The sequence below is a fragment of the Strongylocentrotus purpuratus genome, unplaced genomic scaffold, assembly GCF_000002235.5.
Source record: "Strongylocentrotus purpuratus isolate Spur 01 unplaced genomic scaffold, Spur_5.0 spur5_contig_845, whole genome shotgun sequence".
Lineage (NCBI taxonomy): Eukaryota > Metazoa > Echinodermata > Echinoidea > Camarodonta > Strongylocentrotidae > Strongylocentrotus > Strongylocentrotus purpuratus.
This window is the reverse complement of record NW_022145552.1, coordinates 1,978,692-2,006,589: the sequence shown is the minus strand read 5'-3', so window position 1 is coordinate 2,006,589 and position 27,898 is coordinate 1,978,692. Positions and strand designations below refer to the sequence as shown.

Genomic DNA, 27,898 nt, shown 5'->3' with positions numbered 1-27,898 from the left:
ATATCCATGAATGTTACGAGTGTGCCCAGGATCAACATCACAGTTATATGTATTTTAAAAAATTGGGGGGGGGGGGGGGGAGCGTTTGGGAAAATATCATACAGGGAGATCTCCCCGGGCCCCCACCCCCCCCCCCCCCCCCCCAGACCCAAATGTAAACTTAAAATGATGTCAATTTCATGTACAATTTGTATGGGCTGAAATCTTATCAAATAATCTTTTAAGTATATCAATTGATATGCTCCCATAAAATGGCACATTTGATTTCAACAGTTTTCATACTTCCATTTACAAATTTCTATCAGCGTTGAATAACAGGCCTTATACATGTAACCTCTAAATAAAAGCTATTAAAACCATTTAGCTCCGATGGAAGAGTCTAGTCGAATATGTTGCTCAAATGGGTGTATACATTATAGACATTATATAACTTCTAGTCAAAGCAAATAATGGTAACAAAGGCCCAAACAATATATTAATGTATAGTTCATCAATTTTACAATCTGTTTCTTGCTACTGTCGTCAGCCAAATATGATTCAATGAAGCAAAATTATTATATTTTCCTATAAAAATGACTTTTCAATAAAAAAATTATTTCAGCCAAAAGAAAATGACATGATAAAAACTATGAGACATTCCTTAATCCCACAATCTTCATATTCTAAAATATTCTGTGTTGAATGCTACAATATCCTTTCTTTTTCCATATTACAACAACAGCAAGTTATCAAGTCATCAAAATGTCTCCTTTTCGTTTATATAACTTTTTAAGCAACATAATCTAACCCCGGCACATACCAGCAAAACATAATTAAAAACATAAATACAAAATCTGCTTGGTCGAAATGTACGGTTGTAAAAAATACATCACAAATATCAAACCTAAAATTGTAACAAGCTTCCAAAAAGGATGATAATACTTTTACATACATTTATCATGTAGTTCTTGCGCTTGATTACAAGACTATACATTTTAAAAGAGGAACATAAATAGTGATAACCATAGAGCTTTCTGTGTCTTATCAACACACGTTAAATACATCTCATGAAGAATATTGAGAAGAAAAAACAAAGTGGAATTCCAATTGTGCACGGCTACTTTGTCTTTCTTTTCTACCTGTCATATGGAATAAAACGCTTGAATACAAAATTTAATCCAATACTGCCAAGTCTAAGCACCATTAATTTTCTATTAAAAACATTATACTGTTGGAGCTAACATAACAAATGACATTCTCCTTTAACACATTTGTTTCATTTGTAAGCGCATATCACAAAAAGAGATTCTGATTAATTGTTTATTGAAACATTATTCATGCAAGACCAAAAGAATCAGAGGCCGAAAAAGAAGGAGGCCTGATATTTAGACTAGTCAGTAGTGTAATAAGAAGTAACTTTCATAATTTTATCACGTTATAGATCATTAAAGACATGTGGCCTTCTTAAGTGGTTTCCAAAAAATTCATACAAGTAGGTCTTACTATAGGAGAAAGGCAATTTAATATTTGACAGGAGCCCATTACATAGAGGCAGCTATATCATGGCATGTCGTTGTATTATACAATTACTCAAATGAAAAAAAATCCATTTGAAATTGATTTACATGTACCTATTGACATACTTGAATTTTGATTACTTCTAAAAATCCCCTATCAATTTTTTTCCTTCTCTTTTATGCATTCATGAAATCTACATTCTGTTCAGGAATCCGACTCTTTATTAGATAAAGACAATACAGTCACGCATTGCAGCATTATGCTAAACTCTCCTTCCTACTAGTAATATGCTCTTTGATACGATCTTGTACAGCTTTTTACAAATCTCTATAAAATATTGACCTTTGACACACAGAAAGATATTGACCTTTGACACACAGAAAGATATTGACCTTTGACACACAGAAAGATATTGACCTTTGACACACAGAAAGATATTGACCTTTGACCCACAGAAAGATATTGACCTTTGACACACAGAAAGATATTGTCCGTTGAGAGCCAGAAGGGTTTTAACCATGTGTTAAATGATAAGAGTCGACGCCCTTTTTGCCCCAAGCAGACAATATCTGGCAAGACAACAGAGAAGTCACGATGCCCCCAGCATGTCCATATGTATATATATTATTAATTACAATAAATAAAATAATTTATAAAGGCATCAATAAAACAAGGCACCTTATCGGCGAGGAGGAGAGGAATGCGTTTTGAGGTGTTCACTTTTGAAATACACTGCGTCTTGGAAAGATATTATTGACATTTAGCCACTATATTGTTCTTTCATACGATCTACAAGGTATTGAGTTTTTCGTTATATTGAACAAAGAATCAAGTTCAAAATACATTTTTCACATTTTACAATATACATATCAACAAACGACCTTTCTAACTTCCAAAACACAGTGTATACTCGGGTGTGAACACAGTGTCCTCTTCCACATTCTCTCTTGATGATGATATAATAAGGGGATTTCCCCTACTCTTCATTGACTTGGGTTACAATGTACCCCTTGGATATGATCCCCTCCTGACATTGCTGCTGCCGTGTGCGAGTCTTTCTTTGAGCTGTTGTAGTAGTACTTGGACAGGACAGGCTCCTCCCTGCACAGACTCAGTGCCCCGTAGACATGGAGGAGGAGAAGCGGGAAGCGCGAGGTGAAATACTTGACGAACTGGTCTGGCACCTTACCCAACGATGCCTTCACGTCCTCCGGAAGCTCCCTAAAATGATGTTTCTGTATGAAAGGATGATGAGGGGAGAGTTTGAGATATGGTTTTGAATTGGGATGGAGTGTCAATAATTGATACCTTTAGAAAAAAGTTAAAGGTATAGACCAGTTTTGGTCATGTGATTGCATTGTTAAAGAAACATTGTGGAATCGATCAGTATTGGTGTGTACTGCAAGGTTCTGGAATTATCAAAATGATAAGGTCATTTACCATACCAAATCATCAGGTGTTCTGAAGGTCATGGTATGAAAGCCAAGAAGAAAAAAAACCGAACCATTCAGGCAGATCAACTGCTTTACAACATTCAATAAAAAAAAAATTAAAAAAATATACTCACTTTGTTCCTCATTGCTCTTAAAAGATCTCGAACAGAATGCCCTCGATATGCCCTAAATTTTCTGAGATCTGCAAACAAAAATTGAAAGGCAAAATTTGAATAATAAACAAAAAATTAAACAAAAATAAATATAGTTAGATCCATACATATTTTACATTAAGTCATACATTATATTTCATACCAGTGCTTTTGACATCAACAGAGTGGAGTTCTTTTCAGGCTTACACTTATTGATGAGGTATTAGTAAAGTACTGCTTAATACTATGCTTACATATTTATATCATGATGACTGATTTTGGTTTACACTTTTTTGAGTAGACAGATAAATGAATCCTTTGCCCTGATTTTGATACGTTAGAAAATTTGGTCACAGTCAGTCAACCATATACTGATTCTAGTAGCATTTATCAATGAGGGTAAACTTGGTACTGATAACCAAGAAAGATACAGAATTTACCAAAGGTCCGATTGATAAGGCTTTGTCATCTTCCCAAATTGGCACACATATATCTTCTATCACATTCATAATTTTCAGGCAATGTAAAATGTACTTCAAACGCACTTGTATGAATAGGAATTTAAAAATCCACTTTTGTGCTTGAAAAGGGATTCTTTTCATCTACTACACCATGACAACCATGTTTTAATGGCTATTTTCATTCAAAATATCCATATTCATGATGAGCATTATTAATGTACTGATTTTTTTGCAACGTACAGCAACTGATTCAACATTGGTCAAGCTTGATTTTGTTTTAAAGGTCTTTCTGCATTTATTATTTGATGAAACTGTATCCAATTAGAATAATTATATATTTTGTGAAACAAGGCCGTGATGTTCTCAAGCTTCCATAGCACATTACTTTACCTGTTTGTAATTCTTCTGTAATGTTATTTCTCCAGTCCCCTCGGACAACATTTTGAGCACCTGTTTCCAAGGCCACCAACAGAGGGCAGTCTAAAGGCTCCTTCTCTATTCTGTCGCTAACATCCTATGACATCAATGAGAGGAGTATTTGTTACAGGCAAGATATTTTTCTTGGGGTTGGGGATTAAAGTGATGGAATTCTTTCTAAAGCACATGCAATTCACTACATCATTAATTGTTCACAGATAAAGTTGAATTAAAAAACAAAACAATCAAACATATCAAATAAAGAGAATCACGATTAAAATCCCTCTTTATCTTTTGTTTTGTCAAATTTACCCTCTATCTTTAAAAGAGTAGTTCATTATAAACAAATACGCATCCTCCACTTAACAATTTGGTACAGTTTGTTCAATGGGACATAGATCTAGTGAATTTTTTTCTTTGTTGTGTTTAATATTTTTTTTATATATATATATTTTTTTTTTTGGGGGGGGGGGGTGGGGGACTTAATGTTGAAAATTCAAAGTTTCTTTGAAATAAATTAGGCCATGCATGTATACATGTACAACGATTTTCAATAGATTGCCTCTTTAACAGCTAGTTCAAATAATGAAGACAAGCATGGATGCCAAAAATATCACAAGAAACTCTTAAAGGGATTGGGTAACTTTGTCTTAGATTTTGAAAGAAAATCCTGGATTTAGCTCACGCTGCAATGATAATTATAAACCTTTAGGTCAGTCAGAAACCCCATGACTTTTACAAGCTGATCACCTGTCTGATTATCAAGATATTAATGATTGGAAATCGAAATTTCATTTTTTGTTTTCCTAACTGTTTTTATAACACTATAGAGCCTATTGGGGAAAATGAGTATGATAAAACCGTTCACTCAAAGATTTTTACTTTTATGAGGCACTTCATGATCATTTTGAAGCGCAATTTTTTTTAGGGCTTCAATATTACACCATATCACAGACGCTGATAACACGTAGGGCCACGCGTCTCAGATATAACATCGTTAAACGATGCCTTTAAGAATACATTGATTACCTGGAAGAATGCTAGCTGTTTTTCAGGATACCAGAAGAAAGGATGTCTGAGGATGGCGTTTGCCTCTGGCCGTGTGTCAAAATAGGGATCCACCATCTGGGTGATGAGCTGATGAGCGATTTCATCATCTGTTCAGATTGGGGAGCATTAAATAAGAGAAAGGTAGACAAATATACCTGTAGTTAACAACTAAATTCTTCATACCCTTACCAACTATTATAATTTTTGAAGTATGCGAAAAATTGATTTGTCCTGATTTATGTTTCCGGAGAATGCGACATTAAAGCTTACATTTGAAAGAATTCAACAAAGGCCCTAATTCACCAGTCCACCTTTCATTCTTGATTTACAAAAAGCATACAAAATATCAAATTTTTACAAGGGGTATGAATAATTTAGTAGTTAACTATACATCCTGTCTTTATTCCACTCTGCGAAGGTCTGTCAACAACGTGCTGCTGCTACCACTAAACAACTGTCATCTGCCAAGTACCAGAAGAATATTAAATATACATGGTAGTGGGCTCTCATAGGGAATCTTAAACCGTTCATTCGGGTGTTTACCCAATTACAGGTGTTGTCAATCACCAGGATTAGCCTTCAGTTTTATGACCAACAGGCCTTAAGTCTTGCTCTGCTTTTTCCACCCATTCCCCCATATGGTGAAGTAATCATCTGACATTTCAATCACCCAAAGACTCTCCAAGAGACGGACTGATGGGGGGGTACTTCCTGATAGGCCCAAGGGTTTGCTGTGTGCGGACTTGTTCACCCATTAATGGTATTACCACCAAGTCTGGCATCAGCAAATTATGACCTACTCCATTTCACTCTGTAAAAATGAACTGAGTAACACCTTTCTTATTTTTAGCCCAATTAAGATACATCAAAATGCATTTTTCAAAGAAAGTACTTCTTTTATCTCTTGACAGATCTTAAGCTTCCTACAGAAATGTACCTAGACTCAGCAGAAAGTCTTCCAATATTGTAAATAGAGTCAACCATGGTCAATGATATAAGCCCTTATCAGGCAATTAGAATGGGCATGCTCCCATATCTAACAGAAATTTGCAACAGAGTTACAGTTAAGTTATAATCCTCATCTCTCATGCAACATGTTGCGACTGATATCACATACACATGTTGCTAATGTTTCAAAACAATAGCAACTATCTACCACAGGTGGCACGACCATCAATTTGGAGGTTTGTCAGACATTACCCAAATGCTCAGACCAAGAATGCATTTTGTTTTCTCTATTTTGAGCAGTGATGTTAAAGATATATTTGTCTTTCTTTCTTTCTTTCGTGAATGTTTACATACATTTCTCAAAATGATGATATGTTATAATCTGAACAGATCATTGACAATAATAATTTGTAATTGTTATCGATTTGAAATTGCTCATTGAAAATTATCATTCTTACTTCGGCTTTGTTCATTATTCAAAATTATTCTTTACTTATTTTTTGTATATGTTACTATATATATCGATGTTTTTGATGATGTTCATGTTGTTTATATTGTTCAAGTAGTTTGTATGTTGATATATTTATGTTGCTTTTGTTTACATGGCCTCCTTGAAAACAGTACTTTCATTAATGATGGAGCCAAGCTACCCTGTTAAAATAAAACGGAATAAATAAATATATAAATAAATAAATGATTCAACACAGGATGGGTATGCAGTAAGTTTGACATACCCGGTGGTAATAAATCAAGGCTATATTCCCCTGAGATGATGTTGGCTTGCCGATGGAGCGAGTCACCAAACGGATGCTTCCCGTTGGAAAGGACATAGTAGAAGACACAACCCAAGGAGAAGATATCTATGGCTGTAGTCTAGGAGAGAGAGAGAGATTTATCGAAGGTTCAGTGACACAAAGACGTAACTCCATATTTTGCCAAAATGAGTATTAGATTTCAAAATGTTCTGAAAAATGTGGGCTTTCCAGGAAACACAAAGACTGACCGGTAACTCCACCCAACACCCCAATGAAGTCAATGGCTAGTGAAACATTGACTTAACTCCTTAAGGTCCAAGTGCTCAGTGACACATAAACCACTTTTTCTCAAAATGGCTTAAATGAAGTTACGTCTTTGTGTCACTGACCCCTCGATATAATGTAAAGGAGCAAGAGATATTCAGCAACTTGAACCAATTTATATATTATGATGCTCATGGTTAGATCTTCATTTCTTGTATTGAAGCTACAAAATAGTGGATTCTTCCGGGGAAATCATCATATGCAAGGGGAAGATATCTATGGCTGTAGTCTAGGAGAGGGTTATATAATGTAAAGCAACTAAACAAATATATCTGTTATGATACTCATGGATATGCTCTTCATTTCTGATCTGCAAGGAAGGAGGAGGAAATAATATACGAGGAAGGAGAGAGAAGTTTATGAGACAGAAAGGAAAGGATGAATAAAATACAAAGGAGACAACAAAAAAAACCCATAGAAAATGAAAGAAACACAAATAAAAAGAATCACTGCGCAATTGTGAAAGATTGGGATATATCACTAATCTGGGCCCCGTCTTATAAAGAGTTACGATTGATCCAAATCAATCGTAAGTCCTCCAATCAATCGCAAGATTGCAGTCTCCTATTTCTTGTGTATATAGTTCCGATATGATATTCTGATATCAATCGCAAATAAGTTGCGATTGATATCAACTCTTTGTAAGACAGGGCCTAGATAACTGTATAGAGTAATTTTGAATGTTGTATGCCACATTCCATAATGATTACAAAGAAAAGTTAAAGATGAAGTTGAGTTCTGGTCATGCGATTGCATTGTGTAAGAAACGTTGTGGAATCGATCAGAAAAGGTTAATCATCTAGCATAAAAGTATTGGTGTGTACTGCAAGGTTCTGGAATCATCAAAAAATGATAAGAAATTTGGCCCAGTCTTGGTAAAATTACAAGCACTGTGCACAGAAATATGTATATGGGACAACACAAACTTGTGGCATAAAAATCTGTCCCGATTTTTATGATGTTACATGCCATATTTAGAATATTAAAGGTCATACAAAGTTTTGGGAAATTTTGAAAATTGGGTGGAAAGTGATTCTTTACAATTTTGATATATTTGGATGCCCCTGTGGATGTATTATAAGCACTAAAAAAAATAATCCCTAAAACACTTCTGTTTTTGAGAAATATTGAATATAAAAAATTTACCGGTGCTCCCGGTAAATTGTGATGAATTTCAAATAGCGCCTACGCCTATTTTATATATAATTTCCAAACGAGAATAGCTAATCGGTCGATTTTAGTCAAGAAACATCGTTTCATAGCTAAATTAATATCTTGACCTTGAGAGGGAGCTATACAACATATAGAGTTTATTATTTATAATTTCATAACTTTAGACTCGATTTCAACCAGGACAACGATCAATGAATATTGTAGGAACGCATATGCTTCCAATATGTTAATTTGAACCAAATTCATGACCCCACACCAAAACTTTGTAATACCTTTAAGGCATTTGAAGAGCAATGCTTTTCAGAAAACATTTTTAATCTGATGTTCTTCTACACTTAATAATAATAACATAATAACAATGATAACGCTCACAAATTATTTGTCACCTCTTCTCAGAACTTAACCTTCTCTTTAAGTATCCGCCATATTATCAACATTCCCTTTTTAGGTATTTCACGACATATATATATTCTCTTTACTGTTCTATCTTGTCCAGTCAGCATCTCTGGTGCAATCCATCCGTCCGTTCCCGCGACCCCTGACCTCCTTGAGAAGGACATCCTGCCCGCAGAGAGCTTCTTACAGAGCCCAAAGTCTGAGATCATGGCCTTGACCTTGCCGTGCTGGTTGGGTTGGGATATGAGCACGTTGTGTGGCTTGATGTCACGGTGAACTGGAGAAGGGGGGGGGGGAAGGGTTTTATAGAGTTATATTCAAAAGTTTTATGATTGATATTTCCTTGATTCTATTCCTGGCAACTTGTAGATGCTCATGGGAATCACAATAATGCTTTTTTAAATGATTTTCATCCTTTGTTTTGTATGATTTGGTTTCTATGTAATTCTTTTGTATACACTTTGTTTTGCCGAATAGATAATAATAATAATAATAATTTATTATCCTTATAGTAGTACAATGTACTGGAAGCTGTAAAGAGCACTGGAAACACAATGATTATAACAACAACAACAACAACCTTTAGAGGATATCTAACTCATAAAATTCAAATCCCAAAAGAGCTTCTTTAAAGCCTATCTGCACAAGTTTGGCCAGGAGGGATTTTACCTCCCTGCATGGTCACTGGCAGGTGGTTATCTCATCAAATCAGATCTCAATTAGCATAAGCAAAAGGGGACCATGGGGGACCAACGGGTACCGCTTAGGTATTGTTTTCGATATAGAGGGAGCAAGTAGCTACAAGTAGAACAGTTTAGCTTTAAACTACAACAAATTTTCGAGGAAATCTAACTCATACAATTCTAATCCCAAAAGAGCTTTTGTTAACATAAGAGTAATTGTTGCACTGGAAAGATGTTAGTGTGTGAAAAATCAATGGTTTGACTGCAACTCTCCCCCTCCCCCCCCCCCCCCAAAGATGTTAGAGTGTGAAATTAAATGGTTTGACTGCAACTTTCACTTTCCCCCACCCCCCCCCCCCCCCCCCCCCAAAAAAAAAAGGAAAGAAAGAAACAGAATATCCATGCACTCACCTATATTTAAAGAGTGAAGGTGGGCCAAGCCAGAAGAGGACTGGAACAGGATGTCAAGAGGTTTCAGCATGTGAAAGCGCCCTCTATCATGGACAAACTCCTGCAGTGTGGCTGTACAAAGCTCAAGAGCGATGAAACGGAACTGAAGGTCCGATTCCTGCGTCAGAGGAACATGAGCAAACAAATGTGTATGGAGGATGTGAGGAGAGAGCAAAAACGTTACGGTGACTCGATACAAGTGATACCAAATACACAGTAACAATTATAATTATTGGGAAAACAGGGGGGGGGGGTTCACAAAGCGTTTTTTTCATTGACAAATGACAAAAGTCAGTGACAAATCTGCTGATAACCAATCAGAAGCAAGGATTTCATTTGTCACTGATGACAAGTTTTGTGAAACACCCCCCCCCCCCCAGACCGAGGAAACTAACAACTTTGTAAGCGATGATACAAATTCCTTTGAATGGATGTTGGGTTCATCAATAGTATTGTTCTTCTAGGACTCTTCAAAATAAAATAGTCTGAAAGTAAACCTTTTGGGTGTTTATTCAAATGCAAGTAGGAGAACAGTCAATTTTCTTGACATGTTAGAAGTTCTTAGGGATATAATTTTGCTATACTCGCAATAGTTGTATTCATACACAGATTGTGAGAGTACAGCAAAATTAATTCTGTAGCAATCTCTAGCATAAAGCTTCCTAATGCTCAACAAAGTCTTGTTGAAGTTGTGTGTAACAAATCAGATTAACATAATTGACTGATCTAATCCTGCCATTTACCTGTGGAATCAATTGCCACAAGATATTTGTTATACTGCAAGTGTAGATTGCTTTAAAAATGCCCTCAAAACTAATTTGTTCAAAGCCACTTTCCAGTAGATTTACTTTCACATTGTTGATGTTCATTTTTTGGTGTATTTTTGTGTACTTGTAGTTTTTCTTCTCCATTGTGCCTCAAACACATTATTCATGTGAAGTTGGCGCATTACAAATACTCTATATTATCATTATTATTATAATTTAGGATCAAATCAAAATCATGCCAAGAAGAAAGGAAGAACAAATTCAGATCTTACCGTGCAAAAATATCTGATTACATTTGGATGCTCATCCGACTCTCTCAACAGATCCACCTCTCTGTCTGCAAAACTGAAGCATTCTGGCAGGATGCGCTTCACGGCGATGTCCCGATTATCAAAGCGCCCTCTGTAGAGAACAAAAAGACAAATGAAAAACATTAGGGAGATGTGAGTTGGTCTAGCGCCACGTTCATTTGGTCAGCTCTCTATCTACGCCTACAAACTTGCTCAGGCGACCCTGGTTCGAAACCAAGTTACGTCTTTTGAATGGCGACGTTAAAGGTCGTCCCCAGAAGTAAATAATCATATCTGATTGATATACGTCTGTAAAAAAACAATTACACACATTGTTTCCCCATAACATCAAATATATTGCTTACTACATGGGTATTGGAACACAAGAGCTATGATGGAAATCTAGCTTGACATATTGCATTGCAAAACCCCTTTTCTAAAGTCTCTTTCCCTAAAAGACTAGCAATGACCAAAGTTCAATCACTGTTACCGCTTCACCATTCCATCAGTACATACCTTCTGTCGTGAAATTCCTTTGAGAATCAATGCTCTAGAGAATCTAAGACAGAAACTCAGCAAATTATTACAGCACACTCTACATGGATTGAGGAATTTAATGGAGCTCTTTATTCTTTTGATAGATTAAGGGGGTCGACTCTACAACTTTACTCAAGAACTTCCTTGTGATGCAAAGTGATGAAACTCACATTTCTGATACAGTCAAACCTGGTTATAAGGACCACTCACAAGAAACAAAAAAGAGCAGTCTTTGTTGGCAGGTGGTGTTAACTGACATGTTCTGTTGAATACAGGATTACAGGAAAAACTATGATCAAGGGTTTAACAAAAATATGTGGTCTTTACAGTACAAGTGATCTCTCTATACAGGTGGTCTTTCTACGCAGGTTTTCCCTATTGCAGGTGCCACAGTTACTTACTTGAAAACGAATGTGCCTTCGCAGCCCTGGCCGAGTACTTGCTTCGGGTTGAACAGGATCTTCCCCACCTTGACAAAGCCTTCTGGGACGTAATCATCACCTCTTGGTGTCGCAGAGACATCCCTCTTGCCCCCTGTGCTCCCTGTCCCGCTGTGTTGGCTGGACTCGGACGGGGATGAAGAAACCACTACGAGGGGCTGGATATATAGGAACAAAATTTGATTGCAAAATCAAATAAAACACCTTTAAAATGAGATTCATTAAACATGTTGCCAGTGTAAGATAATATCTAGTTATATCTCTAGGAAAAAAAATTCACACATAAAACTGTTTTTCGCCAGAGTACTCTTTAGATGTAACAGTTTCTAGTCCCAAAATATAATAAGTGGGTCTCTTTATCACATAATCACCCACATAATCACCTCGTGTTATTAATTCAATGAATCAGAATATTGAATACATTTAAACATGACTTATCTTTACATATTTGCATGCTATACTTGGTATAATTTCCAGATTGATTCTTTGTCCTGTAATTGGAAAAGGGCCTGTTGCTCGCTAAATTGCTTAGAGAAAATGTATGATGATGACTGAATATTCTATGACATGTCATGACTTCTCCATGTAAATATGTTTATATTTTGTCTATTAAATTATAAAATACTGATCATATACAAGGCACTTTTCTTTCATGAATTTACCTTTGGTAAAAAGTAGAGGATGAGAGCCAGCCCGGCAAGGAGGGTAAAGATGCCCCCCATGAAGACCGCCTCGCTCCTATTGACCCACCACAGAGCAGGACTAGGTCCAGGGTTAAGTCCAGGTTCGGGAGGAACCTTTTCAGGGAAGGGGCGTGGTTCACTGGGCTTGGAGAGGTGGGGCAGAGGAATGGGCGTGGCCGTGATGACGTTGGAGAGGTCTTCCAGGCTGACTGGGGCGGTGGGGCGTATCATGATGGAATTGGCAGGCAACTCATGGTAACCTGCAGAGGGATTAAGAGAAGCGAGAGAGGATTGAGTGTGATTTTAGGGATTGGGAAACTTTGTCTCAGATTCTGAAACAAAAACCTGGATTTAGCTTATGCTGCAATGATAATTATAAACATTTAGGTCAGTCAGGAACCCCATGACTTTTACAAGCCGATCGCCTGTCTGATTATCAAGATATTTATGATTGGAAATCGAAAATTTAAAAATTCATTTTCCTAACGGTTTTCATAACACTACAGTCTATTGGGGCAAATGAGTGTGGTAAACCCGGTCTCTCAAAGATTTTTACTTTTTTGAGGCACAATTTTTTTTAGGGCTTCAACATTACACCATATCACAGACACTGATAACATGTAGGGCCATGCATCTCAGATTTAACATTGTTAAACAGTGCCTCTATTTGGTTACAGTTGTGTGAAGGTTCATTCACTGGATTTTCCCAGAGGTTAGGAGTTTATTACTGGCCTAATACTTTTGAACATTATATGAGTGGCCAATTCAACCACCATTACCAATATTGACTTCACCGCGATCACCATCATTGGCGTCAATATCATCTCCATCATCATCACCATGATTACTACCATCATCATCACTATCATATGTAATCATTTCACAGATCCAAGTTTACATAAATAGTTGCAGTGAAATACTTACCAAGTAGAATAAGTCCTTGGATGTTAGTGCCGTCCGACAGCGGATTCATGGGAGGCTTGTCTCGATCATTGGGGGGTGTAATACCATCAAACCCTGGACCTTCCAAGAGGGGAGGGCTCCAACCTCTAGACTACAAACAAATGTGAAGAGAAAAACATCTTAGCTTACCATGTAATAGTTGATCTATTTTGATGAAAGTTTTGTATTCAAATCAACTACTGTAATCATGGAAATATTCGCAGTACATTAGTTTTTGTGGATTTAGCACTAAGATCGGCAAGCCAAATTTAAGAACTCACAAAAATATAAACATGACTTCTTGTGCCTGTTTTGAACGGGCTTAATTACCTGCAACACAAATTAAAAAACCTGTGAATGTGTATAGGGGTCGCTCAGCGCGTTTATAGTACATCAAACATCAATCCATCCTTAAGCTCTGTACAACAGTTGTTCATTTCATATCTAGATGCTTGTAAATGTTGGCATATACACTATATTACACCATGATTTTGATTTTTGTTATCCTTTGTTAAAAGGAGAGAATGATCCTATTTACTTAAATTATAATCAATTAATTTTCAATTGAACTAAACTGAATATAAGATACATCCCATCCCCCCCCCCAAAAAAAAAATCATCAGCTAATACCAAAATCGCAAAAAAGAAAATCTTAGCCATTTCTTTCAATGATTTCGTTCTTTGATATGTTTCATATAGATATGTGATCCAACCAATCATTTTGTCTAGAGTGTCATACTTACTATGATAGGAACCGTTTCCTCCTCCACAAGAGCTGGCAGAGCCAACAAACCAGATGGATAATCCCCGATGTATAGGGTGGGCCTATTGTCATTAAAAGAAGAAAAAATAGTCATTAAGATACAAATTCAAGTTCATTTATAATTTCTACCGATACGATGCCCAGTATGGGAAAAACATTGTACATTGTGCAACCTGTGAAGAAGCAATTCATATCATTCTTTAAAATAAAATATGATGTTTTTACTATACCCCCAACCCCTGTTGAAAAGCCTTGTGGAAAAAATCTGTACAGATCGATGACTGCAACCCCCGCCAACAAAAAAAATTGCCTGTTTAGTACAAATTCTGGTAAGAAAACAATAACAAACTGCCATACGGATAATCAATTAGCAAATGGAAATCATTGCAAATAAATAATGAGTTGGATGAATGCCATATGATGGTGAGGTGGCATTTGCTCTGGTGACAATTGCTCCAGGCTGTATTTTGTCAAAGATATAGGGACAGTGTTGGGGTTGCAATCAGGTTTAGGTTCGGATTTTTTAAAACGTGTAAATGAATGGCAACTGAAAGGTCTTAAAAGGTTTTGCGCATATTCACCGAGCTCTGTGTTATAAGAAACAGAAATGTGATGCGTATTACACTTAAGTCATCATTTAAAAAAGATACTCTTGTATAGGTTATTGGTTAGGGTTAGGCATGGGGTTTGGTACAGGAATGAAGTCATGAATTTGTTTAGTGTACAAAATTAACTGCAGAACGATTGTCGATGGTGGACGAGTCATACAAATGCAGATGTACTCACACTAGTTTGGTAAGCTTGGTGTATAGGTTATGGGTTATAGGCATGGCGTTCGAAACCGGAATGAAGTCATGAATTTGTTTGGTGTACAAAAATTAACTGCAGAGCGATTGTCGATGGTGCATGAAACATACAAATGCAGATGTACTCACACTAGTTTGGTATGCTTGGTGTATAGGTTACGGGTTAGGGGTCATACAACTGCATATTGGTTATGGGTTAGGGATCATGCAACTGCATATAGGTTATGGGTTAGGGGTCATACAACTGCATATAGGTTATGGGTTAGGGCAGACCTGCCAACCTCTGGAGTTTAAAAACTGTATTTTTTAATCCCAAAAGTTGTATTTTACTGACAAAAGTTGTATTCCTAAAAATAAACACGGACTGTTACGCGGATCAATTTTTTTAATGGATCATTTGTTGAATATGCATGAATCCGTCACCACTGATGTGTTCGATGAACCAATGAACATCACCAAATTGCCAATTTGAGATGCTTGTAGGATACTTTACAGGACAGAATGAGCATTTTGCCATTGAAAATGGCTAACACACACACAAAATACAAAAAAAATATTAAAAAAAAAGAAAAAAAAAAAAAGAAAAAAAATGTTTTGTTTTTTTTTGTTTTTTTTGTTGTTGAAAATCATATTTTATTCAGGAAAATCGTACTGTCGTATTTGCTTCTAAAAATCGTACTAAATACGACTAAATCATACTGGTTGGCAGGTCTGTTAGGGGTCATACAACTGCATATAGGTTATGGGTTAGGGGTCAAACAATTGCATAAATACTCACACTAGTTTGGTGTGCTTGGTGTAGCCCAGGAGCTGGTTCCTCCACGTGGGGTACTCTCCCCCGTCCAGCAGGTGACCCAAGGTATTGGGTGACACCGCGGTGTGGGCCACCTTGTGCAGCCCCTCCCCCAGCAGGCGGTACATGGCCACCACCGGTGAGCTGTGACTGGTGACCCACAGCATCTCACCGGTCTTCTTGTCCAGGGTGACCATCTGACCGTCGGCGATGGACGAGAAGTGACGCAGGTCTGGTAATGATTAGGACAAAATGGGGCAAGATATCAATGGCCATCTTGTATTCTGGTAAACACAGCACGTGTATTATAAACAATTAAACAAGACTTACAGAAATGTTTGAAACTGTAAATAAATGATACATGCCAAGAGATTTTGGTCAAAAAAATAAAGAATAGCTTAGTGAAAAGCCTAACATATATAAGAAATATAGCTACTGTAAATCACTGTGTATAAGACTCTTTTGCCGCCAAATTTTGTTCAAAGTCGGGGGGGGGGGGGGGGTCTTATACACAGGTACAAAAAAACAAAAAAAAATAATAATTAAGTCTCGATTTATGCCCCTCCACCTGGTACTATGCCTAGCAATGTCTCCCAGCTCAGTAATAGGTGTGTTGACTCACCACTCCAACTCAGAAACTAGAACAACACTCAAATTTTTCTGTCATCTTGGTTTGAAAGTAATCTTTCTGATAGATCTCAATCTGTAGTTTTTATAATAATAATTCCTCCAATTTTTCTTCTCTACACACGGCGTACCACAAGGTTCTATCCTAGGTCGTCTATTGTTTTTTAATTTACATTAATGATCTTACACATTCAGCTGTACCTCGCAGTTAAATGAAAGGCCTTCCCGCGTAGGTTTTTTAACATGGACCTGGCTTTCTGCCGACAGAGTCGGCCCCTCCCAAAAAAAAAAAAAAAAATAGGGGTGCGTCTTATACACAGAGATTTACGGTAGTCCTCATGATTCACATGCATGACATGTGATCTGCCATGTCAAAAATGCAAGATCTGCTTTTTTGAGATTGTAATTTTAAGCAAGTTGTTGTTGGTTTGCTCATATTATGCTGTTGCATTTGAAATATAACATATTGGTATACATCTCAAGAATTAAAATCAAGAAATTGAATACAACAAAAGTCATAAAATTGCAACTTGACCATTAATGACTATTCATCACAAATATTGAGAAAAGAAAACTTGCAGAAAATCTAGTTGAGAAAATTCTGAGTTTTTTTCTCTTATCAGGCAATATTTACATGTATGTATATAATTTGTACATTTCTAATTTGCACTCACCATAGTTACTCTGATCACTGGACACGTGAGATGAGTAGTCTGCAAACGTTACATTCCAGCTGAGTAAACAAACCAGAGAGAAAAATGATGTAAACACAAGATATTCAATGTCAGCAGAAAAAGAGAGAAAAATAATGTAAACACAAGATATTCAATGTAAACAGAAACTATTTCTACTAAAGGCAGTATATGAAATGTACAAGATATTGAACAAATATAGGTCTGGATGAAATTGGTAGTTTCCTGAATAAGCAAAAGATCGCTGAAAGATATTAAAGCTGGCTTGTCTGACTCAGAAAACATTGTTTCAATATCTGAATATACAGACTAAGCACCTATCAAAACACCTTTTAAACAACACCTTTCATCAGTTCATTATGTGCACCTAGTACGCACAGTATTTTAATTTGATCCCAGGAGAAATAACTTCTGAGAAAATTTGATATTTTGTATGAAATATATTATCTGTTCTTTTTAATTCCACTCTGTATAATTAACAATAAATAATAATAACATAATAATATTTAAGTTTTATATAGCGCTTAATACAAATGTCTCTAAGCGCTTTACAAATATACTATTACATAAGACCAGCAATAGGACAGAAAAGATTGTGACTAATCAATTATAACCCGTTATTATCAATGCCACAATGCACATTCGCACAGGGAAGATTTGTGATAAATGTATTTTATAGGAAAGTATAAAATATGATTTTATCATTTCCTTCATCTGGCTAGTTTGTATTACAGATACAAGAATATACATTGTGAGTTTGCAAATTCAGGTATACGTCATAGTCCATGTCAGCTTTTAGTACCAATTAGTGTGTATATACATGTATAGGGCGAAATGTATGTTGTATAAATAATACCATATGTCCATGAATGATTGCTTTCACATATGAAGTGGTGCATGCAACTATTACATCCATCGAAACATAATTTTTCCTTTCACTCTCTGCCTGCGTGTGTCGCTCTCCCTCACTGTCTATGTCTGTCTGTCTGTCTTCTTCCATGTGAATTATCTCTACATCTGCGTCATCTCTCCCTCTCTCGTTCCCTCTCTCATTCCATCTCTCTCAATCCCCTCTCTCCCCCCTCTCTCTCTCAATCCCCTCTCTCCCCCCTCTCTCTCTCTCACCCCATTCTCTCCCCTTCTCTTTCTCTCAACCCCCCCCCCCCTTTTGCAGCCGCTCTCTCAGTTTCTCAACTTGTAAATCCAAATTTACCCACCCATTCTGATGGTTTCTGTTGCATTTGGTAGCAACCAGTAAAATGGAAATGGCCATGCCTCAAAAACTAATCAAGTCAACCAGTGACTGCAGAATATCTATAATTTTTCCTCAAATTTTGGGGACTATAACATACAATCCTTCCACAAAAATATCTAATCCTTGGTACTTTATGCAAAATTAAAGTAGGCTTGTACAGAAACAAATAGAGCTTTCAAACATACAGTCACACACATTTCAAAGATTGTCACACACTCTCTCTCTCTCTCTCTCTCTCTTTCTCTCCTCCTCCATTCCCTGTTTTCTCTCTGCAAAGAAAACCACAAAGACACACAGCCTGCACACAAATATCTTGCTTACATTTTGTTACTATTTGTGCTGTCAAACATGGTGACAGTGAACTCAGTACGCCCCAGGAAGAGGGTCGAGCTACTGGTCAGCGGACAGGAGGATTGGCTGGACTCGGTGGTTAATGTCTGCTTCTTATGGCCAGAGTTAACGTCAACGGCTATCCACGTGTCTGCTTTTCTCCCTGATATATCACCAGATACAAGAAGCCATATTGAAAATGAGCACATCTTGCCAGAAGATGAGATCCTTTTTAAACAATTTTCATTTCAATCAGTTTTCATACAACAACATTTTTGGGGGCTTTACCATGAACTAATTATTCATACAGAAAATCATCAACATAATTTATCAGCTAGAAGAAAAAAAAAAGATCAAAAATCGTGATGAAAATAGCCATAACTGTGACAGCTGAAGATGTATATTTGTCTAATTACAAATACAATCTCAATTATTACAACTATCATTTATAATCATGGAGACAATGCTATAATAAATTTACGACCAATTAATACTTGATGCAATTACATGAAACTATCTGCAGAGAGCCAGAAGGGTGTCGACTCTCCTTCTATAATATGAGTTAACAGCCTCCTGTCTATCAATAAACATAATTAGGTTTGATTTATTCAACTCAACATGACTTGTAAATACACTTGTAAATACATTAAATTAACACATTGTATTATGTTATTGGGAGCAGCATACATGTTTATCTCACCTACGTCGTTATCCTTACCTGTATAGAGCATGTTATCTGGCCCTCTGAATGGAGACGATGAAACTATCGATGGAATGGTTAACGGTAGTTTCTGAAAGAAATCAAAATCATTGGCACTCATTCATTAGAGTAAAACCCAACCCAAGGGATCCGGTAAGTTTGTCTTAGATCCTTTAAAAAAATCCTTGATTTAGCTCATGCTGCAATGATAATTATAAACCTTAAGGTCAGTCAGGAACCGAATGACTTTTACAAGCCGATCACCTGTCTAATTATCAAGATATTTATGGTTGAAAATCGAAATTTGCCAAACAATTTTCATAACACTACAATCTATTGGAGAAAACGAGTACCGGTATGGTAAAACCGGTCACTCAAAGGTTTTTACTTTTTTGAGGCACTTCTTGATCATTTTGAAGCACAATTTTTTTAGGGCTTCAATATAACACCATATCACAGACACTGATAACACGTAGGGCCGTGCATCTCAGATTTAAAATTGTTAAACGATCCCTTTAAGAGACAATCAGACAACAACTCTAAAAGAAAGCAGAACTCAGAGAAGCAGACTGGTTAAAGTTTGAACATCACACAGCCTTGATTGAACAAACTTACTTTTAGCCCATCACCGCCTGGTCCTAAAACATATAGGGTTCCATCGGTCGGATCTGGTAGGAATGTAAACCCATCAGGATTGTCAACAGCCATCTTGACTACTGGATCTGGAATAAACATAAATCAATAAAAGAAAAAGGTTATAACATTAATTAAAAAGGAAAGATGAAAAAGTATATATGTCAATTTCAAGCACATCCTGAAAAGCATGCATGTTGTTGTTTGTTGTTGTGTTGGGTTTTTTTTTTGGGGGGGGGGGGAGGGCACATTTTTTACATACAAAATTACTGGATCTGGAATAGGAGAAATAAAAAGGTTATAAAAATAACAACTAAATATAAATTAGTCTACATGTACATGGATATAAACTGTATCCGAAAGAGCATGTTTTACATCATGTTTTACATCATATTTTGCATAAAAAGTACTACATGTAGGTCTGAAATAAGAGATATTCAATAAATTATACCATTACATTTATATGAAAAATGGTAAACATTAATCACACCCATGAAAGTCATGTTTTTACATTTAAAATAAAATGTATAAGCCTCTGGAAAAAGAGATTTGAAATTCTAACATGGTGTTGTGGTCCAGTGGATAAGTCTCTGGACCGTGAACCACAAGGTACAGGGTTCAAATCCCTGTCACAGCACTAACGTCCTTGGGCAAGACATTCATTTACATTTGCCACACTCCATCCAGGTAAGGTAAATGGGTACCTGGGAGGTATCAATTCTTTATAAGGCTTGAGTGCTGTAATGGCAGCTGTACTGAAGCCACGGTTATTTTAAAGGTAAAGACCAGTAATGGTCATGCGATTGCATTGTGAAAGAAACGTTGTGGAATCGATCAGAAAAGGTTGATCATCTAGCACAGGCCTTCTCAACTAGTTTATTAGAAGCGCCAAAACAAAAATTTATTGAGGTTGAAGTGCCAACCTGTATGTTTGGTGAATGCGAGGGAGCGTAGCGACCGAGCCGATACTGGGTGGGGTCCAGGGGCAAAGGCCCCGGAAACTAGTGGATTTTAGGGCGTTTTTAAGGCCCAGATGTGGTATTTTTAACACCTTTTTGTTCCATAAAACATCAATCATAATTTCATATTGATGTGAAATAATTACTATAATTCCTGGCTAAAATCTACACTGGAAGTCAATTTATATGTAGTTATTTTGGTGCAATAAACACGGAAAATGTCAAAATGAAGTGAAAATCAAACATACAAAATGGCTTGCTTACATTTTGGGCTCAACTTCGACTGCAACTTTTTGATTTTGCTGAGTTTTTTATTTTGAAATATAATTTTTTAATTTGTTCTTTCTTTAATTTTTAATTTTTAAATTTTTTTAATTTATTTTTTATTTATTTTTTGGAACAGCCGCGCGCCACTCTGACTGACCGCAAGCGCCACGAGTGGCGCGCGCGCCGCCAGTTGAGAAGGCCTGATCTAGCATCTAGCATCTGCAAGGTTCTGGAATCATCAAAATGATAAGAAATTTGGCCCATTCTTCGTAAAGTTACAAGCACTATACACAGAAAGATGTATATGGGACTACCCTATCTCTCTCACACGACCATGAGAGAAATAAATTCACCAAATATATGAATTAGTAGGCGGTTTCCCGGCAAATGTTTTATCATCATGTATTAGTCAAAACATATTCTTTCACATGATTGGTAATGAGAGCTTCCATTTCATTTTTTGAAATTGGGGCGTTACCAATACTGGTCTTTACCTTTAATGGACCGCTAGGAGTGGCAATGTACCAGACAGCTACATGTACCAGAGAGCTTTACAGGACTCCACTATTATCATCATTGCTGACTGTTATTAATTTATTATTATTATAGTATTTAAATTAGAAGTACGATCAATCATATCATGAAGGGTATATTTTATCATATAAAATCAATTTATAGAACATTTTTGCATCCTTTTTGCGTAGTTTATTTACAAGAACTGGACAAGTACATGTAGAGTATAACCTTTAAAACATACTGATTTTAATAAAACAAAATTGCTGATGAAATCTCCATCAAGTCTGCAACAACAATAATTGTGAAAAATAAATATTCAAGACGATTTCTTTTCCATTACATGTCAATCATAGTACACATGAACAATTTTCAATAATATTACATGTAATGTGCCATCATATTTGTACAGGAGAAAAAATGTGTACTTTTCCATGAACCTCAAAGCAAACAGAAAATAGGGGGGGGGGGATACATTAACTATCTAAAATATTCCCTATTCAAAGAATATGAGACATCTACAATGTAATAGGATAATGACAGTGTTACGATTTAGCTACGATACATAAAAAAATATTGATACATATATATTTCATTTTCATAATAGTTAATAAACGTTTTTTATAGCACATAACACATAGGCATCATTGCATGTCTCTATGCATTTTACAGAATAGAATACATAAGGAGTGTAAATGTTGATTGGGTTCATAATTGTCAGATTTTTACCAAGTAAGTTTTCAAAATATTTCTGATTTTTTTAAATGTTTCTATATTTTCTCAGGTATTCCGGCCATTTATTTGAAAATGGGTGGGTATTTATTTAGTATCAGTTCTTTATTTTGGAAACTGAAAGAAAATGTCTGTCTCGATGTCTGTCTTCACGTTTGACTTTTTGCCCTCTTTACACTGTACATGTATTTGTGTGGAACTCGAGTATGGAATTTGAGAAAAGGAAATGTACAGGAAATGGGTGTTATCATTAATTAATTAATGAGGAAGAAACTTGTATGAATGCCCTTTCAAGAAGGAAGTTTTTATATGTACATACAGTACTACACAAACAATAATGCAGTTAAATTATCGCAAGGATTTCTTGCAGTAGCAAACATAAGTAAAATTTAGTAACAACTTTATGGTTTTTCAGCCAAATAGAATATCAAATTCGGGCTTGATTTCAAATTAAATCAAATTTTAGTTTGCCCTTCTTCAAAATTCAACTGGTCTCCGATCGACAAAAAGCCAATTATTATAGGTATACACAGTTGTACATTTCATTTCAAGTGCATAATTGCATATAAATGTAAATGAACTATTAAACAAATGAAAATCTGAACATTTTAATCATTAAGTATAATAAGCATTTTTTTAGCCTTAAATTATAATACATTGAGCATATTAAATCATTCAGTTTTAGATAATAGCCTGCCCCTATCTTTAAAAGCATTAATTGTGGGGGAAACTATATTTAATTTGGGCCTAAAATGAGTGCACAAGGTATAAGAAATACATGAATACTTCCCCATTATTTAAATATCTACTAAACATACGAGCAGAAATTATGCATAATTAAAAATTACTAGAACAGTGCCATTTCCTCCTAAACATCTTATCACGCATTAATTGCCATTGATTGCTAAAATGATTGAAATGTGTTGACAGCTAGCAGTATAGTACACAACATGCACACCTTGCTATATATATCACATGTTACACATTTATTACATCAAGAAATAATAAATCTCTGTGCTAATAAATCACAGAAAAAGATGAACAAATTTGATCCATGATTTCTTATACCACATGGTAAAGCTATTAGGACAAAATATTGTGGGAATTCTTTACAATCACTGCACTTGCTGAACATCTGCTGGTAGTCTCATAGCTGCTTGCTGTACACAGAGAGCACACAGTCACCGATAAGTATGTATACAGGGATATTCCATACACAAATTTGCATGTACACAATACACAAGTGTATGATCAGTGTCCTTAAACTCCTTGTCTACAAAAGACCACACTCCACATGTGGTTCTTTATTGTTAAAAAATGATATGGAAGCTTTAAGGTGACAAAGAATTCTGAATTATATTTGTTACCATAATTACACTTCATCTTCAACTTTAGATTTCCTTTTCCTTCTTCATTTCCTCCTAGCCTCTCTTGTAATTCTCCTTTTTCTTAAATTCTTCTTTTCCTACCTTTTACCTCCTCCTTCCTCTAGAGCTACCTTATTTCCCCTTGCATTTTCTCTTCCTTTAAACAAAATCTTTCTTTTCTACATTTTCCAAATTTCATTCAAGTTTAAAGCGCTAAATAGTTAGCTTTAAATTCTGAAAAGAAAAGGCAAGCTAAAAAAATTCTCAATTTCTATCTCCTAGACAAACTTGTTTTATCTGCTTCCCCTTTCTGATCACCTCCTTATATTAGCACATCACTTAATATGTAATAAAGCTTAAGTTTACCCAGGACATCCAATCCCAGTGTGTAATTTATTTAACATAGTTGCTTATCGCAAAAACTTTGATTTAAGCATGTACGCTAGAATAACAACAACAACATCAAACATAAGAAGTATCAAAGCATCAATAATAATATTCATGACACCTAAACTAATATTACAATAGTTAAATTGATAAAACTATAAGGTTTTAAAGGTATAGACCAGTTCTAGTCATGCGATTGGATTGTGAAAGAAACGTTGTGAATCGATCAGAAAAGGTTGATCACCTAGCGTATTGGTGTGTACTGCAGGATTCTGGAATCATCAAAGTGAAAAGAGATTTGGCCCAGTGTTGGTAAATTTACAAGCACTGTACACAGAAAGCTGTATATGGGACTACGCAATATCTATCCAGGCAGGATCAATATGATAATTTACCAAATATATCAATTAGTAGGCGGTTTCTCAGCGAAATTTGTACAATCAGGTAATTAAAGGAAAAAACTCTGTTCTAGTTCTCATTTACTTCACCTGGGTTAAGAGCAGCAAATGTGGATTGATGCCTTACTAGAGAGCATTACTCAAAGATATTTTCATCGTTACTGAAATACATATGAACTCCATGACTGATTACCTTCTTTTAATGTCCAAATTGTACGACCTGTGCGTTGATTTAAAGCATGCATGCTGCCATCTAGTGTTGACACAAGAAGCAGGCCATCATGACCTGTGTATGGAATGGAGAGAGGGCCCCCAGCATCTCCCTGAAATGTAAATGAAATATATTATTAACCTACCAAACCCTTCGATTATGGAACTAACTATAGTATATTACTTGCAATATGTAAGGAATGAAAATAATTGTAGAGTTGGGGTGTGGTTCTGTCAGTGACATAGATTTTTTAGAAACAGCAATAACAAAAATATGATAAGAAAATAACGATAAAGAACGTTTATTAAATCATACACACAAAATTATATAGGCTTGATCTACACTCTACATGTAACTGACAAAATGCAAAAAGAAATTGAAATTCTGAAGTCAACTGCCCTGGAACATCCATATAGCACCTACATGTACAGTACAGTTTAAGAAGCACTTGAAGACGTATTTATTCAACTGATTTTGCCACCATCATACCATGTAAAGCGATGTGAAATCAATTATTGTGTGAGAGTGCCGTGTATTATAGATGACATATTATTATCAATTATTATATTATACTAGGAAACCTTTTTGAATTTTAGATTGCAAAGATCGAAGGAAAGATGCATAGGAAAATGAAAATGTTATTATAAGATACCTTAGTTTTTCCTTCCTGCTTGGCATCCACCAAACAGAACGACATGTAGAGGATCACAAGGAAGATAAAGAGGATCATTCCAAACTCGTTCATGATGATATCGTGTCTCATGTTTCCCAATGGAAAAAGGTCTCTCAACTCAACTCAGATCAGATGTTTGAGTAGCGCCACAAGGCAGAAAAACTGGGTCGTATAGAATGTGTCATCAGTCTATCTGGAACAGAAGGGAAAACATCAATAATATTTCTGAAGCATTTTGTGTCTAACAACTTACTTTGTGAACAATATTTCAGTTAACATTCTCTCACTGGCGAATAAACACATTTCACACGTTTTACACATGTAGATGTCTCTGGACCATTTTCGAGAACAAAAAAAAAAAAAATCATCATGAACAACAGAAAATAATCAATAATCACGTTTTCAGAGCTGAGCTTCCTGGAGAAATATGTAGACAGATTCCTTTACTTTAGTACATCAATGAGAAACCATTTTCAAGAGAAACAAAACATGTGGTCTTTGTAGACAGGTGGTCACTAAGCCAGGTTTGACTGTACTGTCTAATTTCATCTACTTCACTCAGTATCCGGTATTAAACACAGCTGATCATCAAAGAGCCAACATACACAATGCATCTCTCATTCTCAACCACAACACAACCAGCACTTAGCACAGCTCCACGACCGCGACCTTGCATGTACTGGCCAAAGAAATCTCTCATTTCATTAGCTTGTACGAATATCGAATATATTTAGCGCCAAACTTTTGTTGGGGATTAATACAAGATATCAACTGCATTAATCTGAATCAAATTAAACAATGAAGAACTCACAAATTCAGATGAAATTCTAGTTGCAGTGTATCAATTCCTAGCTCGCAATTATTACACACTTGACTTGTATGTGAATTACACGTGTAAGGTGTATATTGAACGAACGAACGCTATGTTGTGATCGTGCAGGGCCAGGGGCTTTTTGCATGATGACATCGCACAGTGTACACAGAACACAGCTGGATTTTTTTAGTCTACACTGTTTAGACCCCGATTCAAGGCATTTTCTAACTTTACTAAAAAGTTTATTTAAAAAGAAATCTTTATTAAAAGGAATGCATTTAGCTTATATGGTTTATTAAGCTGGTAAATTGAAAAATCGCATATCACCCAAATTTTTACCTTTTTAACGCAAACATAGACTAGATCTATATGTAAACAAAGAGTTGTGTTCTTTGTTGTTCAAATTAACTGTTTTGCAGGAAAAAAAGTCTTACAAATGATAATTCCTGGATGAAGTTCAAGAGATATTATAACCAGTACATGTCCAGCTCTGTAATAATGGGTATATAGAGTAGCTTTAGCTCTTTTTTTTTTTTTTTACATTAATTGTTTTCAATGTTCATTGTGACGTCATAATGGCTACGCGCAACAAAGAGTGGAAACGCCGCATGACGTAACAGTAGGAAATGAATGCATGCGCATGAGCATGTTGGTGGAATACGTCACAATGAGTAATTGATTTGGAACCCCCAAAGGTAAACAAAAAATAGTGCAGAAGTTATACTACTGTTAATGTGACATAATGTAATGCTGAATAATATTGGATTTAAGGTTCTCATGCAACTAGATATAGGTCAAAACATATAATTAAATGGTTCAAAATCAAGTACACCCTGTGTAGCATATCTCTTTGTTTACACAAGTTTTCAATGTTAATCGTGACGTCACAATAGCTACGCGCAACACAGAGTGGAAACGCCACATGACGTAACAATATGGGATACAAGCGTGCACTGCTTTGACAAACTTGAAGGTTGTTTAATTTGTTGTCAAGGTAATAGGTTTGGTAAACCAGTTAGTATTGGACCAAATATATAATCACATTTCTTCGCTTTAAAAAGCAAAAAGATCAGATCATAGAGGCATGAGATGTTTGTTATTCGAATTGGGGAGTGCTCGGCATCGTCAAAAGGGCACCTTTTGGGGAAGAGGTAAAAAAAAGAAAAAATATAAATTGATAAGCCCACATAGTTAGGCATGTCGTGGACATGGGTACCCTTCTCCTCCTGGCTTCTGATCATCACAGGGATCACAAAAACGTTCTTCAAACATAAATAAACGCTCTATAAAGGTTTTTAAAGTCCCTGGGCTTTTTGCGAACCCCTTTTGGGAACGTTGTGTGTTTACTGGGATATTAAAGCCTTCATAGCCTATCTGCACTAGTTTGGCCAGGAGGGATTAGACCTCCCTGCGTGGTCACTGGCAGGAGGTTATCTCATCAAAAGGGGACCACGGGGATCAACCACGGATACCGCGCTTAGGCATTGTTGGATGTATAGAGGGCGCAAGTAGCTACAAGTAGTGCAATCCCGCATCAAATCCTTTTCATAAAGTCGGGAAAATTATCTTCTAACGTTTGT

At 36.0% G+C, this 27,898-nt stretch overlaps 1 protein-coding gene across 2 annotated transcripts; it reads right to left on the bottom strand.

The window, feature by feature from the left end:
* Nucleotides 1–699: 699 nt before the first annotated feature.
* On the bottom strand, nt 700–26,467 carry LOC115926694 (serine/threonine-protein kinase/endoribonuclease IRE1-like). Of its 2 annotated transcripts, none has more exons than XM_030991787.1 (20): nt 26,316–26,467; nt 25,484–25,697; nt 24,814–24,943; nt 19,980–20,086; nt 19,383–19,455; nt 18,656–18,827; nt 17,062–17,120; nt 15,746–15,992; nt 14,142–14,223; nt 13,381–13,510; nt 12,436–12,716; nt 11,735–11,931; nt 10,779–10,908; nt 9,701–9,857; nt 8,690–8,883; nt 6,693–6,831; nt 4,990–5,117; nt 3,934–4,057; nt 3,065–3,132; nt 700–2,732 (listed from the first exon to the last, which is right to left on the bottom strand). In XM_030991787.1, the coding sequence occupies exons 2-20, from the start codon at nt 25,592–25,594 to the stop codon at nt 2,481–2,483; spliced, it is 2,781 nt and encodes a 926-aa protein (XP_030847647.1). In that variant the 5' UTR covers nt 25,595–25,697; nt 26,316–26,467; the 3' UTR covers nt 700–2,480. The 2 variants fall into 2 exon arrangements, with proteins under 2 accessions (XP_030847647.1, XP_030847653.1); XM_030991793.1 differs by having other exon boundaries at nt 25,484–25,693.
* Between the last annotated feature and the right edge of the window lie 1,431 nt (nt 26,468–27,898).

What these genes read in the sequence shown, in the direction of transcription:
- LOC115926694 (XM_030991787.1), bottom strand. Translation starts at nt 25,594, where the DNA reads ATGAGACACGATATCATCATGAACGAGTTTGGAATGATCCTCTTTATC. An exon ending in CCTTGATTTATTACCACCGG is followed by an intron (nt 5,118 to 6,692) that starts GTATGTCAAACT and finishes CAATCTGAACAG; the next exon opens with ATGATGAAATCGCTCATCAG. An exon ending in TAAGAGCAATGAGGAACAAA is followed by an intron (nt 2,733 to 3,064) that starts GTGAGTATATTT and finishes CCTTTCATACAG; the next exon opens with AAACATCATTTTAGGGAGCT.